Source organism: Parus major, chromosome 21 (assembly GCF_001522545.3).
Source record: "Parus major isolate Abel chromosome 21, Parus_major1.1, whole genome shotgun sequence".
Classification (NCBI taxonomy): domain Eukaryota; kingdom Metazoa; phylum Chordata; class Aves; order Passeriformes; family Paridae; genus Parus; species Parus major.
Genome location: NC_031789.1, coordinates 1411930 through 1428646, shown reverse-complemented (window position 1 = coordinate 1428646; position 16717 = coordinate 1411930). Strand labels below are relative to the sequence as shown.

At 47.4% G+C, this 16717-nt stretch overlaps 2 protein-coding genes across 5 annotated transcripts; one reads left to right on the top strand and one right to left on the bottom strand.

Annotated features, from left to right (window-relative positions):
• The first annotated feature begins 1261 nt into the window (after positions 1 to 1261).
• Positions 1262 to 12159, top strand: LOC107213746 (ATP-dependent RNA helicase DDX19A). 4 transcript variants are annotated; one of them, XM_015648500.2, is made up of 12 exons: positions 1262 to 1366; positions 1696 to 1749; positions 1921 to 2086; positions 2616 to 2751; positions 4530 to 4622; positions 5201 to 5303; positions 5851 to 5965; positions 6108 to 6285; positions 6634 to 6871; positions 7827 to 7989; positions 9012 to 9203; positions 10330 to 12159. In XM_015648500.2, exons 3-12 carry the CDS (start codon positions 2068 to 2070, stop codon positions 10389 to 10391), a joined length of 1299 nt encoding a protein of 432 aa, XP_015503986.1. In that variant the 5' UTR covers positions 1262 to 1366; positions 1696 to 1749; positions 1921 to 2067; the 3' UTR covers positions 10392 to 12159. The 4 variants fall into 4 exon arrangements, with proteins under 4 accessions (XP_015503986.1, XP_015503988.1, XP_015503989.1 ...); XM_015648502.2 differs by lacking the exon at positions 1921 to 2086; XM_015648503.2 differs by lacking the exon at positions 1921 to 2086 and having other exon boundaries at positions 1321 to 1366; positions 1636 to 1749.
• UBXN10 (UBX domain protein 10) lies at positions 11889 to 15396 on the bottom strand. The gene has a single exon (XM_015648504.3). It carries the CDS (start codon positions 15060 to 15062, stop codon positions 14208 to 14210), a length of 855 nt encoding a protein of 284 aa, XP_015503990.1. The 5' UTR covers positions 15063 to 15396; the 3' UTR covers positions 11889 to 14207.
• Positions 15397 to 16717: the final 1321 nt, after the last annotated feature.

The window sequence follows — 16717 nt, the reverse complement described above, 5'->3', positions numbered from 1 at the left end:
GCTGCTCCATAAATCCCGGGCTGCTCCCCAAATCCCAGGCTGCTCCATAAATCCCGGGCTGCTCCCCAAATCCCAGGCTGCTCCATAAATCCCGGACTGCTCCCCAAATCCCAGGCTTCCCTGGGCCGGTGGGAGAGGGCAAAGCGTGGGCCTCGGTACAGGCCGGGCTCGTCCCTGGTTCAGCGTCACAGTTCGCACCGGGTAAACCCAGAGCACGTAGCGAGGACCGGCCGAGCGGGACACGAGCTGACAGTGCCTCAGGCTGTCCATCCCCGCGTCGGCTTCTGCGTACGATGAACTACACGGTCACAGCAGGCGGCCGGTGCTGTTCACAGGCCTTCGGGATGGCTGGCCCCGGGACTCCCGCCAGTTCCGACGTTAAGACTGCCCGTGAGCAGGGAGGAATGCGGCTCCAGCCAGAGCGAAGCGCCGCAGCGGGCGGTGAATCCAGCCCGGCCCGGCCTGGCCCGGCCCAGCCGTGCGGGGTCCCCCGGGCCGCGCGGCCTCCGCCTCCTCCTGACAGAAAACAGCGATCGCAGAAAGCCTTTTTCTCCTCATTTTCTACCGTGGGGGCAGGGAGGGCCCGGGGAATCTGATTGTCCCTTTATAAGCAAAACCCCCAATTTTATTTATATATTTACTTACTTATTTACTTATCTTTATTTTTAAATTTTTTTCTCCTTCATCCATTTTTTACGCATCCAAAGGGCAAAGACGTCCCTGATGTCCCCTCACCCTCCATCCAGACACTGCACGGCTTCAGCCTCGGCTCTGTCTTCCAGCATCCAAAAAAATCCCTCTTTCTTTCATATATTTTTTAGTGAAAAGATGTAACTTCGTACCTAAGAAAAATTGTTTTCTGTTTTTTTCTGTTCTTGAGCAGAGAACACTCAGTGAGCTGAGGATGTGGGGAAGATCAGGGATGCTCTTCCTGCACATCTCAGGTGGTGAAACAGAATCTTGTTCTTGTGCCGGCCAGGACAGTGCATGGATCCTGTTTCCATCCTGGAATGCTGATTTTGTCCCTTTTTCTATCAGCAGAGCTATTAGGGAGTGGAGGCTGCAGCACAGAAACAACCCCTTCCCTGTGTTGTCATTACAGCTTAGAAAAACTTTTATTTCTGTTAAAAGCTCCTGCTTAGAAATAATCATATTAAAACTCTTGAAATCAAGTTCCTCTTGTATCTTCATCCCTTTTAGTTGAGCAGGGTTTGTGCAATACTTGATAAATCCAAAGCTCAGGTTTTCCTGGCTGCAGTTAGAATAGAGGGAGCTGTATTTGAATTTCTCTGATTTTGTGTTTTTCCTCCTTTCTAGCTGAGCACTTTACACCTGAAGGATGAAAAAACCAAACCAGATGCCAATGGTGAGTTCCAGCTGCTCAGATGGGTTTGGAAAGGGTGGAATGTTTCCCTGTGGGGGTTCAGAGCGCTGCTGCCAAAGTAAATTCCTGATAAATCATGAGATTCCAGAAGAGCTGAGATTAAGCAGCAGCACAAACTAAATATTTTGGTGTTTTGGTGTCTTGGAGCTCATGCTTGTGTTTCCTCTGCACTGCAGGGCAGTTCTCCTCAGGAAAATGAGCTGTTTTGTAGCTTTTCCTAGGATTTTCCAAAGTTAAATTCATTTTAACAGGGTGTGGGCTGTCCCTGAGGCCTGACCTCACCTGTGCCCCCCTAAACTGCTCCAATTCAGGTGCCGTGGTCAAGGCAGATGACAACGTGGAGAAGACGGAGGATGAGGAGAAGGGTGAGTGCCTTTCTGAAAAAAGCTTTGGCAAGGAAATTAATTTAATTATAATTATATTGATTTAATATATACTTAAAGTAAGTCTGCCTTATGTCTCAGGACAGCTGATCTTGTATCCTGCCCCAAGGACTTAATTGTAAGACATGTCCTTCCTCCATAACACTTTTAAAGGCATTGTGTCCTGTAATAACTTGGGAGACTCCTGGATTAGAGTGGAGAGAAATAAGGGGATAGCAGTATCCTCAAGGCAGGACTGGATACAGGAGCAGTTGGATAACCTGGAGCTGGGATTGCTGTAGCAACCAACAAGTTGCGTTTATGCAGTGGCTGTTCAGAGGTGGGTAACGGCTCGAAATCTTTCAGAAGGTGGTTTTAGGAAACAGATTTACTAGCAAAACCCCAAAGTGCAGTAGTTTAACCTCGTTTGGATCTCCCTTATCCTCAGCCCTTGTGATTCAGCTCTGAAATCTTTTAAAGCACTGTTTATTCTCAGAGTTTCCTTAAAAATAAAACTCTTAAGAGGTGTCTGCCCACATGTCAGAGTGGGGGTTGAGGAGGCCTTTCCCTGCCCCAGGTAGATGCTAAGCTGAAATAATCTTAAATAAGCAGAGATCTGGATCTGTTAAAAAGTCCCTCTTAGAACACTGCTTGTTTGATTTGTCTTCCTGGGTATTAAATGGGGGAATCTCTGGGATCTCTCAGTGTCTCATCCCGGAGGTTTGGGCTCTTCAAGCCATTACACTCCAATGAAGAATTTCAGTATTTGGAGGGATTTTGTCCCTTTTAACTGGCTCAGGATTTCAGTGGGAGCAAGACCTGGAACAGGCTGTAACTGATGGATTTCTGTTTTCCACCTCCTTTCCCAGAGGACAGAGCTGCCCAGTCCTTACTGAACAAGCTGATCCGCAGTAACCTGGTTGACACCACAAATCAGGTGGAGGTGCTGCAGAGGGATCCCACATCACCCCTCTACTCTGTCAAGTCTTTTGAGGAGCTGCGCCTGTAAGTGCCTGCTGGGATGAGCCAGAGCTGTTAAATCCTGCCATCAGATATATTTAATAGGCTCCCTTATAACTGGATTTTTCAGTTTGTCATGGGGAGCCTTATTCTTAAACTCAGGGAGAGAGAACAGTTTTGCTAAAACTGCCAGAGCAGATGGGAGTTTGGAGTCTATAGGATAATTGGAACCTCTCCTCATGTCCTGAAAACTTCCCTGGTTGCATAGGACATATCACTTAAAAGTACATGGGTTTGTTTCAGGTTACTGCAGACCTGTTATTAATGAGTGTATCATTTGTATTATTTAAATGCAAGGAGAGTTGGTTTATCTGGGTGCCTGGTGGGGGTTTCCATCTGAAACAACAGCAGTGAACAGCACAAAGGGAAAAGCTTATCTTCTCCAGCATACTGGATTTATGTACTGGACAAACCAGTATTTTCTGACTTCCTCTCCTCTGAAAACCTCCACCAGTGCAGCTTTCAAGGGATGATAACTGAATTTAAGGCATGATTGATGGGTATATTTATTAATATGCTGAAGAGTGCACCTTGTTGGGATTGTCATGCTTGCATTGATCTCAGGTTTGTTGCTCTACAAGCTCTGCAGGAAAATGGGAGCTAAAGAGCCTTCTCCCCATGAAATGCCAGGATGTTTTGCTTTGTTAGTGTTCGTGCTTGAATGTCTACAAAAAGAAGCTGAGGTCCTGCAGTGCCTGTTAGACTAATTCATTCCTGTGTTTCAAAAGGCAAACAATCCCAGGGAGTTAATGACAGGGACAGGCAGCCTAATTGAGTCTTCATTTTGTTATGATTCGGGGTATCCTTGGCAACTGGTGCAGAGCTGGGCTTCGTCTGTCCTTGCTTGGAGCAGCACAAGGTTACGTTTTCAAAGAGCTTTTGTTCTGGCCATGGTTGGGAAGTCATAGAGGATTTTTGCAAAAGCATGTTGTGCTGAATAGGAAGGTACTGCAGTGGGAAATGCAGGCACGAGACCTGTAACCTGCTTTGAAAGGAGAGCCCTTCTGAGAGCACTCACAGCATCCAGAGAGTGCTTGGGGGTCATCAGCTGAGAGTTTTCAGCACCATTCCATGGGTTTAGGTTGTTCTGGGTTCTCCTTCTCTACACAAGTGTCTGCTGAGAGTAGAAAGCTCCCTCAGAGAAAGCAGCAGATGAGAGTTTGCTGGCCTGCAGTGTCACCACACAGTTGTGGGTGTGAGGGTTGGTTTGCAGCCACGGATCACAAAGTGTAGTGACAGCAAACCGAGCTAATGATCAGTCATTTACCTGAGCCAGCATCACTCAGCTGTATTACAGAATCCACACAACTTCCTCAAGTCCTTGCAAAGATCTCAAGATCCCTTCATCCTGTTCCTCACGCTTTGTCCTGTGTTTGAGTCATCGAGGAGTGATAATTTTGGCACCAAGATTAGACATGGCTGAGCAAATGGGATTGGCCTGAAGGACAGGATTAATGCTTTCTGCTCTGGGATTCCTGGACTGTCTGAAAAGCTGCTTTGGAACAAGCAGTGCTGGCCTCAGACACAGGCTTTGCCCTCAAGCTGGGACAGGCAGGCTGACTTATTAAATCCAGGGGTTTTTATAAAGCTTCCTGTCCGAACTTCCTGCTGTCACTTGTAGCTTAACCACAGTTCTTTCATGGGTGGGATTGTAGCAGGGACAGCTCTAGGATGTCTTCTTGAGGGTTTTTTTCACCTTTTTGTACAAATATGAAAACTAAATGAATTTAAATAGGTCATGATATATAAATTTTCCTTTTCAGGAAACCACAGCTCCTGCAAGGAGTCTATGCCATGGGCTTCAACAGACCATCTAAGATCCAGGAGAATGCCCTGCCCATGATGCTTGCTGAACCGTACGTACACTTCCTTCCTACTCTCTACCAGAACAGAAAGATTTGAAAGGTTCAGTGTGCTGCTCCTGAATTTTGGATGAGAGGAGGGTGATGGAGAAACTCTCAGGGTATGGAGAAAGGGTTTCCATGCCACGGTGTTTCTGTGGTTATTAACTATGTGAGCCCTGGATTTGTCCTTTTCCTAGGGCTGGTACTGAGTGTGCAGTGCTGTGGGGTTTGGGAGGTCGTTGCCATTTTCCTCATTAGTTTGGGAAGAAATAATACAAAATAGCTCAGAAATCCTGCGTGGGTAGGAGTAGCTTTGGTTCTGATTTTCCTCTCCACAACCCTGAGCTGGAATGTGTGAGGTTCTGGGGAATGTCTGAGCCACTGGGGAAGGTGTGTGAAATGGGAAATCACTACGAAGATAACCACAGTTCTCCTTCCAAAATCTCCATCATTGAGAAACACTGGGCAGGAAATAATAATGGAGCATAGCTGGTCAGGTTGGCCATGGATCCAGAGCAGGGCTAAATGTGACAGGATTCAAATGGCACCGTGGTGCTTCACCCTCTGAGCTGTGCCTGCTGTGCCCCCAGCCCGCAGAACCTCATCGCGCAGTCGCAGTCCGGTACTGGCAAGACAGCTGCCTTCGTCCTGGCCATGCTCAGCAGGGTTGAGCCTGGGAACAAGTATCCACAGGTAAAGTTTGTGGGATGTGGCTGTTTTGGGGTGTTCCCTGGTGGTGCAGTGCCATCTAGTGAAGAGCCTGAGCTGCTGGGAGGACTTCAGATGTAAATTCATGGTTTGATGGAGCCATGGTGTTATTTCTTTTTAATTGCTTAAAGGGCATGGTTGTTTAGGGATTCATCAAAAATGCCTTCAGTGCAAAAGATGTGGATTTTGCTCAAAGCTTGTTCCTGTCTGTCCTTCCTGTGAATCACACAGGGTGCCATTGCTCTGTGAGGAGTTAAATCTTTCTGGGAGGACTTAAATCAGAGAAATAGTGCAGACTCAAGGGGGTTGGATCAGTGGGTTTGGTGTAGAAGAGAAGGAACTGTGACAACAGAAGAGACAGTGCCTGGAAAGGGACTTTTTAAATCAGATTTCCTCATGGGATGATTGAGAAACTGTTCAGCCACTTGGATGTTTGTCTTGAAGAAAACTTCAACAAGGATTTTAAAAACCAAGTGTGATAGTGTTGCCCTGGATGTTGATCACCTCATTTGTTATCCTTCTGTTTCTCCAGTGTTTGTGCCTTTCCCCAACATACGAGCTGGCACTTCAGACAGGAAAAGTGATTGAACAGATGGGAAACTTCTACCCAGAGCTGAAACTTGCATACGCTGTCCGAGGCAACAAACGTGAGTAAGGGGAAACAGCACAAACAGGAGGAGGGAGACTCCTCAGAGCAGTCAGGTGGTGAAATAGCTGGGTCAGAGAGGGATGGAGCATTTCCCTGCCTGCACAGCCACCCTAGAGCAGCCCTTCCTTCTGTCTCGGCAGTGGAGAGAGGGCAGAAGATCTCGGAGCAGATCGTAATCGGCACGCCCGGCACCGTGCTGGACTGGTGCTCCAAACTGAAATTCATAGACCCCAAGAAGATCAAGGTGTTCGTGTTGGATGAGGCAGATGTGATGATCGCCACCCAGGGCCACCAGGACCAGAGCATCCGCATTCAGAGGTACAGAGCAGTGCCACAGGGACAGCGGGGCTGCAACAAGGTTGAAACCATACATTAGCTCTAGGGTGAGGTTCTGACATAGAGGCACAATATCAGGGGATGACAAGCAGTTTCATTTCCTTACAGAATAAAAATCCTGTCCCTGGAGCAGGGTTTATTCCTTTTAAAGATGGTAAGTCTGGATGCCTATAGTCCCATGAGGGAGCAATCATGGGTGGGTAAGATTGGTTTTAGTCTTTCCTGGCACTGAAATTACTGGTTCCAGGGTTATGGTTCTCCTTTGAATTCCATCAGGATATCAGGAGATGACAGTGTTGTGTGGGAACCCTCCCTATTTCTCTCTTTCAGAATGCTCCCCAGGGACTGCCAGATGCTCCTGTTCTCAGCCACTTTCGAGGATTCTGTGTGGAAGTTTGCTCAAAAAGTTGTTCCTGACCCAAACATTATCAAACTGAAGCGTGAGGAGGAGACCCTGGACACCATCAAGCAGTATTATGTTCTGTGCAACAACAGAGATGAGAAGTTCCGGGCTCTGTGTAACATCTACGGTGCCATCACCATTGCCCAGGCCATGATCTTCTGCCATGTGAGTGCTTCCAGGGAATGTTACTCCTAGTGAACTCCTCAGACTCTGCAAGTGCTGAAACCAAGCCAGGTTTCCAGAAAGGAATTGAGTACAGAATTGCCCTTTTTGGCTTCTCTGACTCCCATTTTGAGTGAAATCCTAAAAGCCACATTAGTGCTGGCTGGTTTGATTCTCTGGGTTTGTCCATCCAGGAGACAACACTGGGTTTTTTTATTGCTGAGTGGTCATTGTTATCCCTGAAGTCCTCTGAAGAAAAGCTCTGAGTAATGCACATTTTTCCAAAATTCTGAACTACTGAAAAAAAAAAAAAAAGTGGGGTTGGAAAATGCATGGAAATAAGGCAGAATGAGGGATTGGGAAGTCTTGTGCTTCTCTAGCTGATACAGAGCTGCTCCTGGGACTTCATTTCCCTCAGGTAATTGAGGATACACCTCTGGGATCTCACTGTGAATCATACTGAGACTCGGTTTTCATTTTCTGGAAGCCACCATAATCATTTTCAAGATAAAATCAGTGTTGACAGCACAGAACAGCTCCTGTCTGAGCTCAGACAGGATGAAAGTGTTTGGAGCCTGTTGCAGCAGTTTGCATTTAGGCTTTTTTATTGGAGCTCAAAAAACTGTTTAGTTCAAGGCTGTGCAGAGCCTCTGTGGGATTTCACAACTGCATTCAGCTATTTTCCAAGCTGAGTAGTTGTGGTTTTGTGACAATTTTCATGAGTTTTCAGTGTACACATGTAGTGTCACTCTCCAGCAGAGTGAAACCCAAGGAGCAGAGCCCAAAGAAAACATGTCCTTTATTAATCAAAGACTGAGGTGTATTGTCCTCCTGATACAGTTTGTAAGGGAGACAAAACCTGAGCAGCCACAGAGCTTCCAGTGAGCCCCCAGAGAGGTTTACTGGTGCTTTCCAGCGTTAAATCTCTCCCAAATGTGTGGCTGGCTGTGTGTTGCAGACTCGGAAGACGGCGGGGTGGCTGGCAGCAGAGCTGTCCAGGGAGGGCCATCAGGTGGCCTTGCTCAGCGGGGAGATGATGGTGGAGCAGAGAGCTGCTGTGATCGAGCGCTTCCGAGAGGGCAAGGAGAAGGTGCTGGTGACCACAAATGTCTGTGCCAGAGGTAGGACACGGTGGAATGGGGCCAGGTGATGCTTTAGGAATTTGGTTTTCATGTTTTACGTGGATTTGTAATCCTGGAGTTCTTTAGAGCTCTGAGCTCCACGCACGGTGTCAGCCGCTGCTCTCCCGCTTTGGGCAGATAAAATTCCTCTCCAGAGCTGGCAGTCAAGGACACCTCACTGCCTCAGAGCCCCAGAAATGGAAACAAAAGGGAGCTGGGGACAGCAAACTTGGGCTAAATGACTTCATTACCTGCGGCTGGAATTGCAGGATTAACCCCCAATGTGCCAATGGACCAAACTTACACAAGTGTGAGAAGCCAAAGTGAGCCGTGGAACGTTTTGGGTGCCCCCCGTCTGCCCAAAACGCACCTGAGGGCCCTTCAGTAAATACAAGGAATTTTTATTCCCTTAGTTTTGTCTGGCCTCTTTCTAGGTAACCCCAAAAGGCATCACAGGGAGGGGAAGCAGCACTTGCTAAGGTAACACATGCCCCTGGCCAGCTCACAGGAAGAATTCATATCCTCAGGTGTTCCAGCTGGGAGAAACTGGTGTCCTTGCACTGGATGCCTGTGAGCAAACACAGGATTCCTTGTTGGATTCTTGCTGCTGGAACTGGAAAAGTCCATGCTGTGGATGACCAAGCCTGCTTTGTGCTGCTGACTTCAGGGCTTGCAGTGAACATGTGCCCAAGGATGGAAAACTGAAAAATATTGAAATCCAGTTCACTGTCCCAGTAGGAATTTGTGGTGTAATTTGACATCCTAGAACAGTTAAGACAGGATTGTACTTGGAAAAAAACAAGTGGTCTTTAGAGCTTTGCAGGGAAGGAAGGAGATTCTGAAATAAATATTTAAGTGTCTTTGGCTGTTTCAGTGGGACTCTCTGCCCTAACAGCTCAATAGTTTTTATTTCCAATATTCCCTGCAAGCATATTGTAGAAAAGCAGCATTTCAGAGTCTGAGGAGGCTGTTCCTACTCTAAAAAGATTCAAGTTTGTAACCTGATGTTTTCTTTTTGTCAGGGATCGATGTAGAGCAGGTGTCTGTTGTTATCAATTTTGATCTGCCTGTGGATAAGGATGGGAATCCAGACAACGAGACCTACCTGCACCGCATCGGCCGCACCGGCCGCTTCGGCAAGCGAGGGCTGGCCATTAACATGGTGGACAGCAAGCACAGCATGAACATTCTCAACAGAATCCAGGAACATTTCAGTACGTACCCTCAGCCTTCCTCCTGCCTCTGAACTGTTGAATGGCTGCAGAATTTGACTTGCTGGATGCTGAGCAGCTCTGAGGGTGGTTGTTGAGCCTTAAATGGGTGGCAGAGGAGCAGAGCAGGAGGTTTGGTGGAGTGTCACTTGGGACTGTGCCCTGCTGCCTGTGACAGGAGGATAAGTCAGGCTGTGTAACTTTTTAATCTGTTTTTTCTCTGATTCTGCTGCACTTCTTCTCACATGTGGGTTTCTCAGTCTCTCCTGAGCTCCTTTGGGATACTCCCTCACGGGGAGTTCTGTTTATCTCAGTTCTCCAGGTCAGGAAGAAAAGCCCAAAGCTCGTTAGGGTCTTGTTTCTCTTGTTTATTAGGATGTTATCACAAAACTTGGCAGGTCTCTCCAGACTTTCTGCACAGGTTTAAATCACTGCAACCTGGCTCATTTTGGCTCTGATGGTACAAAATGGCCCTGAACTGTGCAGCCTTTTTATCTTTATACTTATTCTTATCAATTAACAATAGACATGTAAATTATTTTTCTTCATGACCCAGTGACCCATCACCTGTGAGCTGCACTGTGGCATTTTCTATCCAATCACCTACTACTACCCAAAAACCTCTAGAAGAAGAAAATGAAAAAGAAAGAAGGAAACTAGACAACATTCTAAATCCTCCATCTTGCCTTCTGCTTTCTAAACTGCTTTAAACTCTAAACTTTAACTTTTTCACCTGGTGACTTAAGAAAGGTCTCTAATTTACACACTCACACTTTTAGTTTTCTAACTTTAACAGTTGTTTTCATGTATCACCATGAAAACACGCCCATAAATTTCATGTTGTATGAAATTCAGTGTTCTCCTGGATGTCAGAGACAAGGGCTCACACTCTGTGTCTCACACTCCAACAAGGCTGTGTTTGCTGGCTGCCTTGAAGTCCTTGAAGTTGATTTTCCAGGGGTGGGTAACACTGGAGTACCCAGATTGATAAAATGAAACAGTTTTAATTTGTATTTTTAAAACCTGACTGAACATTCCCTGGTAAATCAGAACTCAAGTCCAGCTGAGGAGAGCAGCGTTCCCTTCTCTGCTCTGTTACAAAATCTGACCTCTTTCTCTTCTTTCCCAGACAAAAAGATAAACAAATTGGATACTGACGACTTGGATGAAATTGAGAAGATAAATAACTGAAATAGCTGCTGGAACTGGTGTGTGCCCTGCTGTGGAAGCTCTCCCACTACAATTGGATCAGCGTTTGGATTGGCACAGCCTCTCAAAAGGACTCTTCAAGATATGAGTACACAAAAATTACCTCATTTTCAAAATTGCAGTTGGACTTCAAATTGTGCAACTATGGGGAGGAAGAGGAAATGTTTACAGAAGCTTTTAACATTTCTTAGTTTAGCCTTAAAATGGGATGATTGTTGGAATTCTGAGAAATACACTTGCCAAAAGAGAGGCAATAGGGAATTATCTAAAATTTTAAAAGGAAAAAAAAACCCAAACATTATTGCCTTTAATTGGAATAATTTGCAGCATTAACCTGATCAGTTTAAATTCAACAGCTGAATATATAATGGACATAAGGAAAGGAAAAAAAACCCTAAAACCCCCAAACAAGGCAGCTGGTTTCTGGCTAAATACTCAACTTGTACAAACTAGGATGTCATTCTCTTTGGCACTCCCCTGAGCTCTTTAAGACTCATTTCTGGCTTTCTGATGGATTTGCCCTGCTTTTCCTTGCATAAATTGTCCTGAGGATGTTTCCAGTAGCTCCTACTTGCAAACACAGGTGCCGTGTCGCTTTGCTGGGCAGCGTTTTCTTTTCCTTTGTCCTGGATTTGTTGGGATGGCCGCTCTCCGTGCCCTGGGTGGTGGTGGTGACACTACAGAACTTCATCCCAAGTGTTTAACCTGGTTAAAGGTGTGGGTGGGTGGGGTGGGCAGTATGAAGGGAACTGTACTAATTAATTGCCTGATTAAATTCACCTCTGAATGAAATTCACCATGTGGTTAAATGCACCATGCTGTGAAGCTCAGCATGGATAATGTACAGAGCTGTTAGGCTTCACCCATCAGATAGAGGAATAAAAGAACAACAAAAAAAAAACAACCCATGATAGCCTGGATTGACCATAACAATTTACCCTTAGAACACCAAATTTACCTGTTGCAATATGTTTCAGTACCAGAGTTTTGAGTTCAATTGCTCAGCCAAATTCCAGGTGGGAAGTGCTCCATAGTGCAAAATAGGTTGTTGGTCCCTGCCCCAGGGTGTTCCGTGGAGAAGGAAAGATTCTCAACTCCTGGAGAAGGAAGGATAACGCCTGCTGTGTGTTGGGACCACTCTTGTGCACACAGCTGGATGCTGTGGGCTGTTCCCCCAGCCCAGTCTCCAGGAGAAAGAGGCTCCTGAACAGAACTTAGGGTGCACAGCTCTGTGTTTGGGGGAAATGGGACATGCATGAGCAGCCATGGGCCTGCTACTCAGTGTGGGAATCATGTCAAAACAAATGTATAAATTGTAAATTTAAACTGAATTGTTTTCTTTGCAATTTTGGCCATCATATTCTGTTCGAAGACAGGAATATGGATCCTTTTACCAAGTAAAAAAAGGCTCATTTAAAATGTACCTAAAATTTTAGGAAATTGTGCACCCTTTTATCAATTTGTATAAAGGCTTTAGTGAAGAAAAAAAAAAAAACAGCTTAAAATTAAACTTTTTTGTATTCTGGGGTGTATCTATTTTTATTCTGTTGGAATCCTATTTAAAGTGGCAGGTGAGTGAGTGCTTGTGTGTGGAGTGGAAGACTTGATTTAATCACCTACTTTCCTAGTACAGCTGAATGACCTGGTGACAGCAGAGTATTGGGTTGAATTGTCATGGAAGCTGCTGCTGGTCCTGTGTGCTGTTTCTAATGTACTTTTAATTGGAATTAAAGAACACATACTGAACAAACCCTTTGCTGACTTCTTGCTTGAATGGTTTGTTGGTGTTTAAAAACCTCAGTAAGGATATTCTCAGCCAAAAGTCCTGAGAAGTTTTATATTTGTGACAGAATGAATTTTAATGCTGAAATTCTTAAAAGATTCCCACAAAGAAGTTTGTTAAATGATGCCACACAATAAATGAGGTCAGATAAATATTCTTCCCCCTGTGCTTGGGCTTAGAGTTGCTGCTAAAATCTCCCCTGAACAGTTGTGAAGGGAAGGAGAACTGAGGGAGAAAAGAGGTGTTTTCTGCATTGTGTGTATCTAGATCAAGACTTTTTTACCCATCTTTGGAGATGCTGTGGCCTGGGTGAGGTGATTAGGACCAAACTCATCCAGCTTTATCTTGGATATCCAGGAGGAACATCCTCCAGCATGAGAAGTCCACTGTGAGCCAAGTTGCTGAACTGTGTGATTGTTCTTGCTCTCTCACAGGTACAAACTTCAGGAAGGTTCTTGGAGGGCAGCTGACCTTCCAAAAACCCCTTTGGGCAGCCCATGAGGTATTTGCCATCAAATGAAAGGTTTCTTAAGAGCAGGTGTGATGGATAAACCTCAGCTCATGTAAATCATTTCATGTTCAAGTTTCAGCCTAAAAGGTTTTATTTAACACAGGATGGAAACACTCTGAAATGAAGGAGTAACAGCACACACAACAGGCAGAAATAGGGAATTAACTACCTAACACTGAAGGAAACATGGAAGATGATCCTTTTTCCTGAAACCAAGTTAAATACTTCATGGTTCTCTTGAAGGCATCCATACATTTCAATATCTGGGACTGCTGCTGAGCGATTCCCATCACCAACAGCAGCAGGGACCACTGCTCCATCACATACTGGTTTTATAAAGCTGCTGAACACTTGATTTAGCATCAGGTACCACACTCACAGCCAGCACCAGCAATCAGCTTTCTGCTCCTGTTTGTGCTCCTGTGCTGTTTCAGCAGTTACACTGAGCTTCAAAATAAACTGGGTTTACCCCAAAACATTTAAAGTCAGTCCACCTGTGTGGCAAGTGCTCCATTTTTAAAGGAGATTAAAAATCACTGCTTTTGAAATTCCATTAGAAACTAGAAGATATTTCTCATATTTTAGCACAAGCACATTGTGTTAGCCTAAACCTGGTTAGTCACCCAACCAGCCTTTTAATGATGGTTTAGTAAAAACGGCTTAGTCCTTGAGCCAATTCCCAGTCAAATCCCATTAACACCTTATTTAAAAATTCCCAAAGCAGCACTTGCTCCTTGGACTAACTCCCTGTAGTGTAGAGGGGTTAAATGGAATTATCTTTAACATCTCTTCTTAACTATCCATCTCTTCTTACCTGTGGATCACATGAGCTGAATAAGAGGAGGAAAACTCAAGAGAAAATCCTGCTGCTCCTCAAGACAACCAAAATAATAATTATTTGTTCTTAAAAAGATGATTTAGTCAAAGTTAAGAGCTGGACTGAGGTTACACCTGAGCCCTCACAGGTATTTTATGATCAGTGTTGCAATTTAATACTTCACAATAACTCATTAATGTCTTAATATTGCTATTTCCAGATGGTTTTGGGGTTTGATCTCCTTTTCAGTCTCTTGAGAAGATGTTTAGGATAAAGATAAGCTACTGAAGGTGCTCCTGTAGCTAAACCAGCTCTGCTTCTACCTTCCCAAATGCTTCTGCATTCAGAGAACTGATAACTTCCCAAAACACAGAAAAGGACAAGGGGAGAGGACTTGGAAACCTGAGTGTTCAAAGAACATCAGCAACTTCAACAAACCAGAAAGGCTGAAGGTTGGTGGTGCTGAGGCAGAAATTTGTGATGGCACAGGTGACACAAGCTGCTCTGTATGAATCAGGTTTATGCACCTGAAATACTATTTTCTGAAATATTATTTCGAATACTATTACATATCCATAACTGCTTCACCGGTATTTGGTGGGAGTTGGAAGATAAAGAAGTAGGTTTCAGGAAGCATCAGACTCTCAGTTTTTTGGAAGAAGAAGGACCCACAGCATCTCTGTGTGCCTAAAGATCTGCTGCATCGTGCTGCTCGTCCCGTCGGATGCACAGCACAGACTTGGGGAGGATCCCGCACTCCTGAAGGGATTTTGTAAGGTCAGAGAAGCTCCTCCGGGGCACCTCCATGGTTTCAACGCTGCACTGTTGGTAGTTGGCCAACAATTTCTGTCCTGCCACGGCAAGAACCGTCTGGAGACTGTCAGAGGGCTTGAAGTGGTGCTCAAACCTCTGCCCAGAGGGAGATCGGACAGCGAGCAGCACGTGCGGCTCTTCCAGGCTTCCAGGGAACACCCGAGGGCTCTCCTGCATCGCCCGCCTTCCCCACTGCCCAGGGGCACAGTGCATGTGGGAGCTCTCTTCAGTGGGAATGTCACTTCCTGACAACGTGCTGGCAGATCCCTGTTCTCCAGAAAAAGTCTTGATGGCTTTTGGAGCATCCCCCTGCCCCTCAGTCACCTCCAGCCGGTCGGTCCGTTCAGCCAACGCTTCCACGGCGCCGCTCCCTACGCCCTTCCGGATGATGGAGGGGAGCACCCGGTACTTGTTCAGGGACGAGGAGCTCTTCAAAGGCACTTGCTGCAGGAGCTTTGGGATTTTCTCAGGAGACACCTGGACAGGTGGGAAGGCCGGTTTTGTGAGTGGTGCTCTCCGGCTGTTCAGCAATTCCCGAGGAGAGGCTGCTGGTGAGGAAGATGGCACACGACACGAACAGGCCTCCATTCCCTGGCGGTGGCTTAGGCTTGGCCTCTGTCCCTTGGCAGATTTGGGCCTGGTGACGTGCATGGTCCACAGCAGAGTGGCTGTGCCTGGAGGGAAGAGGAGCTGAGCTGGTGCTGAGTCCCAGAAAGCCGCTGTGGCCATCGCACCTGCGGGCTGGGAGCAGAGGGAAGAGTTACAGGAACTGGCCAGGAGAGTTCAACCTCCCTGAGGCTCCCACACTGTGCAATGTCAGGTAATGATAGAATAAATCTGGGGTATCACTGCATGGGCAGGCAGGAACCCTGCAGGGCACAAAGGGCTGAGCCACAGAGGGTGGGAGATGGGTTATTTATTTGTAGGGACTGGCTTTGGCAGGAATTGTGTAAAGTTGACCCAGAGCTTCAGGGAGTTGTGCCCTTTGCCACTGAATGTAAGTTTTTGATGGAAAGAACAACTTCTTTCTTCTGAAGCTGGAAACTCACCCCAGGGTGACCTAACTGTGGCTTTCCAGTACCTGAAGGGAGCTGAAGGGAAAGATGGAGACTGTGGACATGGGCCTGGAGTGGCAGGACACAGGGAATGGCTTCCCCCTGCCAGAGGGCAGGGTTAGGTGGGATCTTGGGAAGGAATTCTTCCCTGTGAGGGTGGGGAGAAGCTGTGGCTGCCCCTGGATCCCTGGCAGTGCCCAAGGCCAGGCTGGAGCTGGGAGCAGCCTGGGACAGTGGAAGGTGTCCCTGCCCATGGCAGGGGTGGAACAAGATGGTCTTTAAGTTCCCCTCCAACCCAAACCCTTCTGGGATTCTATTCTAAACCAAACAGAGCAAACAGCCCCTGTGGTGCTTTGCCAGCGATGTGTTTGTTATTTAACATTTCACTTCTCCTCCAGCTCAGCACAGCTAAGGCAGAGTCCCAGCACACCCTGCCCAGCCCGAGCTGACAGAGCTGTCCCTCCTGAGCCTCCAGCGGAGGGGACAGAGACACTCGCCCGGGTGACTCATCCCAGCTTCCCAGGAGCCTGTGGGAGGGACAGGGGCTGTACCTTACCGCTAACAAATAAACTCCAAGGCAACAACGCACCGAGGCAGAACCAACTCCCCAGTGCACGGGAGCACTTACAGATATCCCCAGTGACGCTGCCACATCCAAGAATAAACCCCAACCACCCAACCAACCTGGTGGGACCCTCCACGAGTGTCTGCACTGCCCCAGCACGGCGTATGTTAGAGGGGACAGGCTGAAAACGTGGGCTCTGGTGAGGGCTGGGATGGGGAGCCACAGCCAGGGAGGGCTGTGCCCACAGGTGCCCCCAGGGCCGGGGAGGCTGGCACTTCACACCCCTGACCCACAGCACGGCATCCCAGGCTGGGTCAGGCTGGAAGGGACAATGGAAGCTCAGCTGGTGTCCCCTCCGTGCTCCAGCAGGGCCAGCACAGGGCACAGGATTGTGTGCGGATGGGTCTGGAATATCCCCGCTACTCCACACCCTCTCTGGGCAGTTCCAGGTGTTTAAAGAAGTCCTTCTTCATGTTCAAGTGGAACTTCCCGCGCATCAGTCCCTGCCCACTGTCCCTTGTCCTGCTGAGGGCTGGCGCAGCCCCAGGCAGAGCCCTCAGTGCCGGGTCCCGGGGCAGGGCTGGCTGAGCCCGGCTCCACAGCCCCAGAAACAGGTCCCGGTCCCGCTCCCTCACCTGCCCCGCGTTCCCCTCACCGGCCCCGCTCTCCCCTCACTTGCTCCGCTCTCCCCTCACCGGCCCCGCGCTCCCCTCACCGGCCCCGCGCTCCCCTCACCGGCCCCGCGCTCCCCTCACCGGCCCCGC